General features: G+C 45.2%; 2 protein-coding genes across 3 annotated transcripts; one reads left to right on the top strand and one right to left on the bottom strand.

The window, feature by feature from the left end:
- The first annotated feature begins 436 nt into the window (after positions 1-436).
- On the top strand, positions 437-3,797 carry tsen34 (TSEN34 tRNA splicing endonuclease subunit). 2 transcript variants are annotated; one of them, XM_026332274.2, is made up of 5 exons: positions 437-648; positions 734-1,345; positions 1,444-1,582; positions 1,659-1,922; positions 2,544-3,797. In XM_026332274.2, exons 2-5 carry the CDS (start codon positions 1,094-1,096, stop codon positions 2,729-2,731), a joined length of 843 nt encoding a protein of 280 aa, XP_026188059.1. In that variant the 5' UTR covers positions 437-648; positions 734-1,093; the 3' UTR covers positions 2,732-3,797. The 2 variants fall into 2 exon arrangements, with proteins under 2 accessions (XP_026188059.1, XP_026188054.1); XM_026332269.2 differs by having other exon boundaries at positions 451-648; positions 1,653-1,922.
- mindy4b (MINDY family member 4B) lies at positions 3,092-8,255 on the bottom strand. Its single transcript, XM_026332235.1, has 11 exons — positions 8,103-8,255; positions 7,402-7,545; positions 7,188-7,307; positions 6,989-7,086; positions 6,340-6,505; positions 6,191-6,256; positions 5,673-5,743; positions 5,505-5,577; positions 4,765-4,941; positions 4,155-4,335; positions 3,092-4,077 (listed from the first exon to the last, which is right to left on the bottom strand). Exons 1-11 carry the CDS (start codon positions 8,163-8,165, stop codon positions 3,935-3,937), a joined length of 1,302 nt encoding a protein of 433 aa, XP_026188020.1. The 5' UTR covers positions 8,166-8,255; the 3' UTR covers positions 3,092-3,934.
- Between the last annotated feature and the right edge of the window lie 4,458 nt (positions 8,256-12,713).

The raw sequence follows: 12,713 nt of genomic DNA, 5'->3' as shown, positions 1-12,713 counted from the left end.
TGGGAAAAGCTCCAAAAATACTTCATGATGAAAACTTATTTTAAAAGGTAAGTCTGTAACACATCTAGTTGTTATGCAAAAAGAAACGGTCAAATGTGACTGCATGAAAATGTTCATATAAAATGGTTTAATATATATATTTATATATATATATATATATATATACTTTCTTTGTTTCGTACTTTTAACGATTGAATCACAAAAAATGTTTTTCGCTGCTTTGTGGTGTCATTTGTCTATAACTGAAACTCATAGGGGCGTTTACAACCTGCCATTGGTTAATGCCGCTGTCAATCAAAGGTATCATGGTTCCTATTGGCTCGATGCTCTGCCTGTTTTTATTTTATTTTCCTCCTGTCTCGGGGCAGTTAAGGTGAGCGGGGTGCGTTGCCACGTCTCAGCCCGCTGTAAAGTTTAAGCCCCGTCCTCCCGCCGCGCACTGACGCTGTATAACCGAGTGTACCGGTGACATGGAGCCGAGCGGTGCTCAGTCCGCCGTGTTTGCTCGTTGACCCATTGGTTCCGGTTTCCGGTGTTGGTTGTTCCAGTGTCGTAGATCAGCTTCAGGTCAAACTACAGTCGCACCGGTTTATGGCATGTCGTGAAGAGGAGCGTGAGGAAGTGTCACACGTGTGTCCACAGCTAACGGTAAACACTGGTTGACTGTCTGCTCTACTGACTGAAATGTTTATGAAATGTTAAATGTGAGAGATGATGCGTTTTCTTTATCTAGACCACATCAGACCAGACCTGACCAGGACTCAAACCAAGACCCGGTTAACAGACACACTCCAGGGTCTGTGAAAGTACTGAAACCTTTCTTCTCTGACTAGACTTCTCAGATCTGGACTCGATTACCCCCCAAAACTAAGTTCTCTTTAAAACACAGTTCAGATTCTTCTTGTGAAAACACTCGAGTCACTGCGTTTTTCCAGACAGACCATATCAGGCCAGTATTTTAGAAGAAATGGATCTGGAACTTTCCCTAGTGGAAATGACCCTGGCCTGCCTACCCTGCCAGTGACCCAGTCCTGACGGACCTGTCCCCGGTTTAATAACAGCTCCTCCCGTGGGTCTTCCAGAGGTCCTGGCGATGGAGCAGGAGGAGGACTGGTCTTCGTCTCCTGTTGTGGGTGTGGGTCTGTGTGACTCTGCCCCCCTGTTGTGGAGGGTGCAGGACCTGAGAACGGTCAGGTCTCGGGGTCTAGTGGGGGCTCTGCTGGGTTCGCTGGCCCGGACCCCCCGACAGAATGGACGACTGGGGCGCCCCCTGCTGCTGCTGCCGGAGGAGGAAAGGCTGCTGAGTGAATGCCACGCTGCTGCTGCGTTACCCGCGGCTCACCAGGTGAGTTAACCTGCCGCTCACCAGGTGAGTTAACCTCCCGCTCAGCAGGTAAGTTAACCCGCTAGAGAGGGTGTGTTTGATTTGTGGTGTTCTGGCAGGAAGGAGGAGGGGCGGAGCTTACCCAGCAAGTGGAGCAGTATGAGGAGGAGCAGCAGAGGAGTTATGAGGAGCAGAGTGTCCTGGCCCTGGAGGACAGAAAGTCAGCACTGCTTCGAGCCATGACCTCATCACACACAGGTGAGACCGTTACCATGACAACATTTCACCTGGTACTGTGTACCTGCATGCTGAGGTTTGCTGCATGCAGCTGCAGATGAGGCCCTGCGAGGGCGACTGGAGGCCTTTGACCAGGACTTCACTTTACCTCGGTCGGCGCTGGCGGTCCAGCTGAGCACGGCGAGGGCCGGGCTGACCTACTGCTCCGAGGCCCGGGCCTTCCTGCAGGCCAACTGGCCAATCAGAGCACGGAATGACCGGCACAGTGACGTCAAGTACCAGGTGTTCAGAGACCTGAGAGGGCGGGGCTTCTACCTGACGTCAGCCGGGAAATTTGGAGGAGACTTCCTTGTGTATCCAGGTTAGTCTTTGCTGTGATTGGTTACTGTTAGGTAAATCCTTTAACAAATAGACTCAGAGGACGAACTTAGGTAAGATCATATAGAAGTTTTACTTGTAAGGAGTAACAGTCACACAGCACCTTAGTACAGCATGAGGATCACTGGCTGCTTGCAGCCCAACACATCAGTTTTCATGATAACACAAAAAGGGAGGTGATTTCTCACAGAAAGACAGCTGGGCCCTTATCAAATAGTCAAGGTTAGAGCAAACTGTTCTCACTGAGAGCAACAATTATATTTCCACAATACACAATAGGCCCTATTCAGAAGGGTTTCAGTTATACTAAAGTAAGGTGGATTAGGTCACAGGAGGGTAAACATTTTAATTTCTCTAACAGTTACGTATCGGACTGGAGTGCTGCATTTAGCAGCTTAGTGTTCTGTCTGCTGAAGTGACAGAAAGCTCGGGCCTTTTGGACCAGAACCAAACCAGCACCTGAATATGTTTAACGAACAGTTGCTGTTACTTGCTTCATAAACTGCAGTAAATTTCTGTCATTGTGAATTCAGTAGAATGTGGACCCCTGCAGTCCTCACACAGTGCCGGTCCTCATGGTTTCTGTCTTCATGTCTGTCTTCAGGTGACCCCCTTCGCTTCCACGCTCACTTCATTGCCATCTGTCAGTCCCTGGACCAGCCCGTCTGTCTGCTGGACGTCCTCACTGTGGCGCGTCTGGGATCTAATGTGAAGAAGACCGTGCTGCTGTGCTCGCCTGGGACTGATGGTGAGGTGGTGTACACCTCCTTACAGTGGAGCGGGATGGTTTAAAAAGCTGACGGCTAATTGGACAGCAACTTCAAACAGAGATTCAGGTTTTGTTTTGTTTTGTTTTTTTTAATTTTGGAGTTTTTGTTTTTAAAGTGAAACAAAAAAGACTCCTCCTCTTTCAGGAGCCTTGCTGCTCCTCAGGTCTTAGTTTCTGGTGCAGAGTGCAAACACTGAGCAGGTGTAAGCTTCTGGAGCAGATGATGTTGGACTGTCAGATTTCTACCAAACAACCACACAAGACATTTATGAAGATATTAAAGAGAACCAAGGGTCTTTATGACGGAGAGCGAGGGAAGAAAGATCCGAAGTCAGACTGGAAGGAAGTTGCTTTATAAGCTCATTTATAGTCACAAGGTTATGATGCTTTAAGAACAGTGTGAACGTTCACTACTGGCCACTGCTGTGTCTCACAAACCACTTTTGTTTCATGACCTACACAATAAATTTGTACCTGAGCCAGGTTTCAGTCCAAAAACCAAGACCTCCTGTTGGTGTTGAAGGAAGCGGCCAGTGATTCTGTGTGTGTGTGTGTGTCACTGAGTCCAGGTCCCATCAAAGAGGCCAACAGCAACAATAATTGTGGTGTCCACAGCGTGATTGTGTGTGAATCCAGAACCTGGTTCAGCTTATCAGTCTGTGTCGTAGACCTCCTTTGTTGTCCAAAAACTGTTAAAAACACAGCAGGGAGCCACATCGCTGCACTGGCTCACATGGTTTTTCCTCACCAACAATGGGAGGCCCGTCTTTTTCCAAAAACCAGCTCCAGATGCTGAGAACAGCCATCACTGTTTAGTCTCTGTTTCTACTGCAGCTTCTCTCTGCTCACAGCAACATCTGGAGCTGGTTTTCGAGACCAAAGCCACTTTCATTGCTGCTGTTAGTCTCTGGTTGGGATTTGTGCGGACTAACACAAACACAGCAACCGTACCACCTTCTCTTTGACAATAGTCACTGAATTTACTGGAGAAACCACAGCAGCTGTTTTCTTAAAACATCTATTTGATTTGTGAAAACCTAAAAGTTTAGTGGACCAGAACAAAGACTAGAAATAAAGGTTATGTTCTCAGTTCCTGTGTCTAGTGTTTTCTACAGATCTGTTTCTGTAGCCCACAGCACATCCTAATGATTGACCATTAAACCCGTCTGAATCCAGTTATCAGCTGAGCGTCATGGCCGTTTTCCAGGTGAAACCCTGTCGACTTGTCAGTAGAAAGGTAATGTGCCGTTCCAGTCGATGGCGGCTCCATCCCACTTAGTTCTGATGGTCATTTCCAGTGAAGGAAACCTCTTCTCTGGTTCTACATCCTGGTCTTTGGATGGCGCCTCCCAGTGGTGGGAATGTGTGTCTGTAAGCAGAAAACATAATCAGATGTGAACACGCTGGTCCTGGACAGACACGGGCCTTTACGGCGCCGGTGCTCACCGACGCTCAGCCTGGCTGTAGTTTTCTGCGAGTTCTGGCCGTTATAGTAGTACAGCTGGAACAGGCGCTCCATCTTCCAGTCGGACAGCAGCGAGCGGTTCAGACTGAACAGAACAGAGAAGCTCCTGTTGATGCAGCATACCCAGACTGGAAACATGGGGGTCTTCAACATACTGCCCACCTGCAGACACAGACACGAACCAGACATGACACACCCAGCCTGATCACGTTTGATATATACGCGTGTAGTGTTGCAGTGACGATAATGAGAGAAATCAGATCCTGTCCTGTCAGTTGTAATTCAGCAGTGTACACAGTGACAGGTAATTCCACCTCAGTAGTAGTAGTAGTAGTAGTAGTAGTAGTAGTAGTAGTAGTAGTAGTACTGTCCGCCACTGCTTTTTCTGTACTTGAATGTGCTGAAATAACTGGCTGATTTCCTGCTGCTTTATTGTGTCTGGAGTTGTAAAACAGGATACTTGATAAAAAGTAGTGGTGTAGTACTAATAGTAGTAATAGTATTAGTGGTATCAAAACCTGTGGCAGTAGGAAGAGCAGTAGTGAAGCAGGAGTAATAGTAATAATACTAGCAGTAATATGAGTACTTCACCTGTGGCAGTGTGTCTCTCTCCATCTGCTCACGGCTCCAGTGCAGATACCCCACATCATTGCGGGTCAGGACACCCTGCAGAGGGCGCTGCAGTGGTTGGCCCTCACCCTCGTTGGGCACTGACCCATTGCAGACCTGAGGACTGGCTCTGCCTGTCAGCAACAGGTTCAGCAAAGCCTTTAGACACACAAAGAGACGGGCTGGCTTCACCGCCACAGTCTCCAGGAACCCCACGCACCCCCAGACCTGCTGAAGCACCGCGAGTCAACCTGTGTGAACAGTCAGCAAAGGGGCCAGAAGCACCGTAGGGCCCTGAACACTGGACCAACCTTACATCATCTGCAAGTAGAAATCCCTGTCACTGTTAAAAGTTCTACACTTTAGAACCACCAGGCAACCCAGAGGAACCTCTGAAGAGCCCAGATTGCCAGAGTCATGAGTCCAGATGTTTCTGACAGGAACTGCAGTTTTGTGATCGAACTACTTATTGTAGAGTTTACAGCTGAGGACGCGATTAGTTGAAATGATGGAGGGGTGTTTGACAGTGTGAAGGATGTGGACATGTCACAGGCCTGATGCTGCCACAGAGTCAATAGTAACAAGAACCTCTGTCAGAATTGTTTCTTAGACTGTGTCTGTTGTTCTACACCTGAGCTTGTCACTTGGTTCGACATTAAAGCCTGAACCAGGTTTTTCTGAGCACAGGACTGTGTCCAGAGACACAGAGGTGAGCTCCTTACCTGCCGACAGACAAAGTTGCCCAGACTGAGGTGGAGCAGGTGGGAGGTGGTGGAGTCCAGGTCCTCCTTCAGCCTGTGAGGAAGATAAGGACACGTGGTTATGTTCTGTTTGAAGCTTTCAGTAGTTTCTCATACTCTAACGGCAGCATCAGGTTTCTGTGTTGTTACCTGTCGACTGAGCGGGAGAAGATGAGGCTGTACAGGAACAGGATGACTCCGTGACTGCCCTCCTCCTTAAACTGCATGAAAACAAGTCACAAACTGTCCTGGCTGAATATCTTATCTATTTTCCACTGATGTCACAGCGTCTGTTGCTCTAACAAACAAACTTTCACATTTAGACAAATGTCTAGAAAATGTAAATGAACAAATTAGCTTCATTTTGGAATTTTAGTTTTCTGCCTCTTATCGGGATTATAAAACAGCAGTTCTGACCCTCCTATACAGGACTGAAAGACACAAAGCCACTACAAAGGTGCATCTGTCTCTGTTGTGGTTTTGAGTCAGTTTGGGAGTCTTTGGTCCTGTCCCCCACAGTTCTGTTCAGTAATGTAAACAAATATGGGTCCAGGTCTCATGGATTAATTCAGTCTGTGCCCTGCTGAATTGTCCGAAAAAGACAATGAGACGTGGTGAAGCTGCAGGAGTCTTGGGCCAGTCTGTGCTGGATTTCTGCATGTACTCACACACTGTATGTGATCCAGAATGAACTTCCTGACATCTTCTTCCTTGTAGAATGTGAACAGCTGGAGCTGAAAGTTGAGAATAATATGAATGTAGAAAAATGGAAAGGTGCCTGTGTGCTAATGAAATCTGTTTGGGTGCTGTGTGGCACCTTCTCCGTGAAGACATCCAGTTTGTAGTCCAGGTGAGGGGTGATGCAGTACTCCTCAGATACCAAAGTGACGGTGGCACTAACCTCCTGACCAGCCAACCAGAGGCTGCTGGACAGCGCTGCCGCCAACGCCTTCTCCTGAACCCGCTGTCCCACCTGGCTCAGACTGAGACAGAGGGAAACAGCTTAGAGCAGGTTCCAGCAGCCGAGCTGAGCTCTGCAGCACCAAGTCTGACTAGGTGGAAACAAACCCTCTAAACCTCTGGATCTGGAACCCAGAATGTGGATGTAGTACTGCAGCAAGTGCAGACCACACAGCCATGAATTCTGGCTGATCGGGGTGTTTGTGGGCTCCTGCAGATCTCACAGCTGCACCGCTGCAGGAAGTCTTTGAGTCTGCTGCCAAGTTAATCCTTAATAATCCCTAGGTGCACAGAAGGAACTCCAGTCAGACCTGGAGAGGAAGTGGATCTACAGACCAGGACAGGTCACAGTCAGTGGACTGTTGTACTGACAGGTGTTTGTTGAGCACTTCAGTGTGTCGTATCATTTGGGCTTCTCATGTTACAGATGTGTTTCCATGTCGTGAACAGGTGGAAGTGTCACCTGAGCGTGTCAAATAGGATGCTGTAAATGAAATCTGTCTCACCTGGACAGGGTCCGTCCCTCTGAGCCACTCTGACGCATGAACAGCAGGTGTTTAATGATACGAGCCTGGACGACCATCTGAATGGCCTGAGCCCCGCCCTGAAACACACCTAACCAGGTGAGATTTACATTTCAACAGTAAATATACAGAATGCACAGGTGTTGAAGTAACAGTACTTCCACCTGCAGCTGCTTCTCACCCCGTCAGTCTCCAGAGCGTAGCATAACTCCGAGTTTGGTTCTCTGAACTGGAAGAACGACTTCCTCCACTCATAGTTGAAGACGTGAAACGTTCCTCCAAACAGAATCCTCCTGAGGCTCTGTTAGGAAACAGCAGAAAAATGAGCCTGGCCACACCTGGTTCGCAGCTGGTTCACAGCAGTAAAATGAATGTTTTCCCTCAAGTAAAGTTACCTTGGCCAGGTCGGGGGTGACCGGCGTCCCCCCCAGGCTTGGGGAGATTGCCAGCCTCCTAGGGATGGAGCAGGGTAGTGGGAGGATCCTGCAGGGCTGAGGGACCTCCTCCTGCTCCTCATCCTTCCCCACATCCAGCAGCCTCTGAACAGCAGAGGAGAAGCACATTAACACACAGTAACATCTGCATGACTGAAAACTGTCGTCACTTTAGCCCCACCCACACACACTCTGATTGGCTCAGTCATCTACCATCACACACTAACAGGAAGTACACCTGACCTGGAATCACTGAACCCAAAAGTGCACAGATAAATTAGTGGCAGCAGTATAAGTTAGTAAAAAGACAAGTTATTAGAAGTAGTAGTGGTATTAACTGCAGTACTGCTAAACAAAAGAAGCATTAGTTATAATAGCAGCAGTAGTATGTGTTGTAGTAGTTCTATTAGATGTAGTAGTAGTAGCAGCAATAGTTGTAGTTATTGTAGTACTAGCAGTAGTAGTGGTAGTTGGAGTAGTAGTAGTAATGGATTCAGAATTGAAAACAGCAATAGAACTAATAGTACGATTAGTAGTAGCATTAGCAGCAGTAGGTGCAGTAAAAACAGCAATAGTTGTCACAGTAGTACTAATAGGTGCAGTAGAATTAGTAACAGTAGCAGTAGTCTCTGTACTTCCAGTAATACTGTGTTGTGACTCACGTCAGGGTTCTTGTTGACCACCTGTTGAAGTAGCTCGATATAGTCCAGCCTGCAGTCTGACATCACCAGCTACTACTGAATACTACAAGCAGAACTAGTATTTCTAGCACAGCTGAAGAGTTAATACCACACTAACACAGTCCTGACTGGGAGATTCTGTTTAAAAGGTGCTGAGCAGCAGCACTGAAACTGATCCTCAGTGACACTGGATCAGGGTCTGAAAACTGAGCCAGCTGCAGCTCCAGCAGAGGGCGCTGAGTCCCAGCTCAGCTCAATCATTAGTTTATTGTCTGATCAGTTTAATATCTGATCAAACACACTCAGTGTTTAGCCCCGCCCTCACACTGACATCTGTCTGAGTGTAAATGTGTGTGTTGAATTGACAGGTGTGCAGTTAAATCTCCCATTGGCTGTAATGGAGTTTCAATTCAATTCAATTCAATTTTATTTGTATAGCGCCAAATCACAATACAAATCATCTCAAGGCACTTTACAAAAACTAAAACTAAAAACCCAACAATTCCCTTATGAGCAAGCACTTGGCGACAGTGGAGAGGAAAAAACTCCCTTTAACGGAAGAAAAAAACCTCCAGCAGAACCGGGCTCAGTTTGGGCGGCCATCTGCCTCGACCGGTTGGGGTGAGTGGATAGAGCAGAGAGAAAAGAACAGCAACAATAAACAACAAATAGACACTGCAAGTTGGTGGGGCCAGTAACTGCACATCAGCGATAAACAGCTCCAGGACCAGGGACACCTGCAGAAGGTACAGAGAGAGAGAGAGAGAGAGAGAGGGAGGGAGAGAGCACAAACTAGGGGAGAGAGAGAGCACAAGGTTAGTAACATTCAATGGTGGAATATACATGAGGTCGGAGAGAAGGGGGAGGGGGGGGCGGGTAGGGTAGGGGAGCTCAGTGCACCAATGGTCCTTGGGCAGTCTAGGCCTATAGCAGCATAACTAACTAAGGGATGGTTCAGGGTTGCCTGAAGCCAGCCCTAACTATATGCTTTGTCAAAGAGGAAGGTTTTAAGTCTAGCCTTAAAAGTACAGAGAGTGTCTGCCTCCTGAACCCAGGCTGAGAGCTGGTTCCACAGGAGAGGAGCTTGATAGCTAAAGGCTCTGCCTCCCATTCTGCTTTTGAGAACTCTGGGAACCACAAGTAGGCCTGCACTCTGAGAGCGAAGTGGTCTATTGGGATAATATGGTACTATGAGGTCTTTAAGGTATGAAGGAGCTTGATTATGAAGGGATTTGTATGTGAGAAGAAGGATTTTAAATTCTATTCTATATTTTACAGGGAGCCAATGAAGAGAAGCCAATATAGGAGAAATATGATCTCTCCTGCTAGTTCCTGTCAGGACTCTGGCTGCGGCATTCTGGATTAATTGGAGGCTTTTTATTAAGATATTAGGACATCCAGATAGTAATGAGTTACAGTAATCTAGCCTTGAGGAAACAAACGCATGGACTAGTTTTTCTGCATCATTTTGAGACAGGATGTTCCTAATTTTGGAAATGTTGCGCAGGTGAAAGAATGCAGTTCTAGAAATTTGTTTTATGTGTGAGTTAAAGGACATGTCCTGGTCAAAAATAACTCCAAGGTTTTTTACAGTAGTGCTGGAGGCCAGGGCTATGCCATCTAGAGTAGCTATAATTTTAGAAAAGTTATTTCTGAGATTTTTAGGCCCAAATATAATGACTTCTGTTTTCTCCGAGTTTAAAAGTAAAAAGTTACTGGTCATCCAAGCCTTTATGTCAGTTAGACAGGCTTGAAGTCTGGTTAACTGGTTTGTGTTAACAGGTTTAATAGATTGATATAACTGAGTGTCATCCGCATAGCAGTGGTAATTAATAGAGTGCTTCCTAATGATATATCCTAAAGGAAGCATGTACAGGGTGAACAGAATCGGTCCTAGCACAGAACCTTGTGGAACTCCATAACTAACTTTTGTTCGTGTGGAAGGTTCATCATGGACATGAACAAACTGGAATCTGTCCGATAAATAGGATTGGAACCACTTTAACGCTGTTCCTCTGATACCAATCACATGCTCCAGTCTCTGTAATAAGATGTTGTGGTCAATGGTGTCGAATGCTGCACTAAGGTCTAGGAGGACAAGTATCGAAACAAGTCCATTATCTGAGGCTAAGAGAAGATCGTTGGTAACTTTCAACAGTGCTGTTTCTGTACTATGATGTGCTCTAAATCCTGATTGGAAATCTTCAAATAGTTCATTCCTGTGTAAGTGGTCTGATAGCTGCTTAGCAACAGCTTTTTCTAGGATTTTAGAAATAAATGGCAGGTTGGATATTGGTCTATAATTAGCCAAGACACCTGGATCAAGACTAGGCTTTTTGAGTAAAGGTTTGATTACTGCAGTCTTAAAGGCCTGTGGTACGTAGCCTGATACTAGAGATAAATTTACCAAGTCCAATAAAGATGAGTTCATTAATGGCAGGGTGCCTTTAAGCAGTCTAGTCGGGATGGGGTCCAAGAGACACGTTGATGATTTCGATGAAGCAACTACTGATGTAAATTCAGAGAGATCTATAGGAGAGAAGCAGTCTAAACATAACTGAGGTCCTACAGATGATTCAAGAGCTACTGTAGTAAAAGATTCATTTATTGCAGGTATAGGAAGCATCTGCTGAATTTTATCTCTAATAGTTGTGATTTTATTTGTAAAGAAACTCATAAATTCATCACTGCTGAGAGCTAAGGGAACACTGGGCTCAACGGAGCTGTGACTTTTTGTCAGCCTGGCTACAGTGCTGAAAAGAAACCTGGGATTGTTCTTATTTTCCTCTATTAGTGATGAATAGTATGCAGTTTCCTCCTGCAGCGTCTCCTGCTGGTAGCTCTTCCTTTTTAAAAGACAAGTTGATCATTTTTTAGCTCTGTCCTAAAGCAGTGCTCATGTTCATCTGAAATTTGACAATATATGGGGGAGTAAAATCCACACATTTATACATGTAGACGTTTTCAACGTTTCTGATGTAGTTTTCTTGATTTACATAAACATGCCAAGATGTTTGGGGGATTTAAAGTTTTTAAGTGCATAGATTTATATGTAGCTTTACAGGTGTAACAGTGTGTTTTCACATTTACACATGCACTGCTCTGTAGATACATTTAGAGAATTGATAATATAATAATAATAATAATAATTGATGTATTGATAATACTTACAACCCCGTGTTTTGCTGGCAGCCTGCAGAAAATATTGACATTGATAAAAATCATTAACTCGACCATGGGATGTGTTTAGTTGAATATCAGTATCATCATATTTCAATCTGACTGAAATTTACATGTTTTTTCACTTTCCTCCAGTGCTGCAGATCAGACACCTGGGCCAGGATCTGCTGTAGCTCCGCCTCCATCTGAGCACACATTATTATTATTACTGACAACTGCAGTGACATGACAAACAAACATCTGTGACATAATGAGGCCCCCCCCCCCCCCCCCCCCGGGGGAGTCACTGACTGTATTTACAACTCACCCCCTGCTCTGAGCTCATGTTCCTGCACTTTGATCGGACCCTGTTCACACAGACATTGTGAGACTTTTATATATGATGATTTTCATTTATATGAAACAAACATGTTTCTGCAACAAAGATACGTCACGTGAAATAAAACTATTCAGTCTGTTTTTATCTTTGGGTTAAAATTAAACACATCCACACAATAAAAACTTCATGTTTTTGACTTTCTTGATTAAACATTTTTTGGGTTGTTCTGTAGATTCGCTGCTGTCACTGTCACTTAACTTTAATTTGTCCTCAAACAGAAATTCTCAACTCCTTCCTGTGATGTTCAAAATCAGAGCTGCTCTACGATCAGATGAAAAACCGCTGAGTTTTATTTTGAAGAATCAGTCTTACCTGCAGTTGATCGAGGTGAAGCTTCACACACACCACCTGAGCTGTGTCTTACAGGTGACTTTCACCTGTCCCGCCCACAGCAAGCTCCACCAATCAGGTTCTTCCCAGGATTGAGATGGGTCATGTGATAAACACACTCAAGTCCAATTCTGAGGTATTAGTACTTTACCTGAGTATTTCCATGTTGTGCTACTTCATCCTTGGACTTCACTACATGTCAGAGCCAAACCTTGTACTTTTTCCTGCTCTACATTTATCTGATAACTTTTCAGAATCAGATGGATGAAACAAAATACAGACTGATCATCAAACTTTATTGATCCCTGGTGGGAAATTCCCAAGATACCCAGCAGTATATAAAGTACTTCAAATTAGCAGTATATAAGGTAGTTAACATCAGCTACCCAGCAGTATATAAAGTACTTCAAATTGGAGGTATATAAGGTAGTTAACGTCAGCTACCCGGTGGTATATACAGTACTTCAAATTAGAAGTATATAAGGTAGTTAACGTCAGGTACCCAGCAGTATATAAAGTACTTCAAATTAGAAGTATATAAGGTAGTTAACGTCAGCTACCCAGCGGTATATAAAGTACTTCAAATTGGAGGTATATAAGGTAGTTAACGTCAGCTACCCAACAGTATGGAAAGTACTTCAAATTAGAAGTATATAAGGTCGTTAACGTTAGCTACCCGGCGGTATATAAAGTACTTCAAATTA

The sequence above is a fragment of the Mastacembelus armatus genome, chromosome 13 (assembly GCF_900324485.2).
Source record: "Mastacembelus armatus chromosome 13, fMasArm1.2, whole genome shotgun sequence".
NCBI classification, from domain to species: Eukaryota; Metazoa; Chordata; class Actinopteri; order Synbranchiformes; family Mastacembelidae; genus Mastacembelus; species Mastacembelus armatus.
The sequence above is the reverse complement of the archived record's forward strand: the minus strand, read 5'-3'. Positions and strand labels throughout refer to the sequence as shown.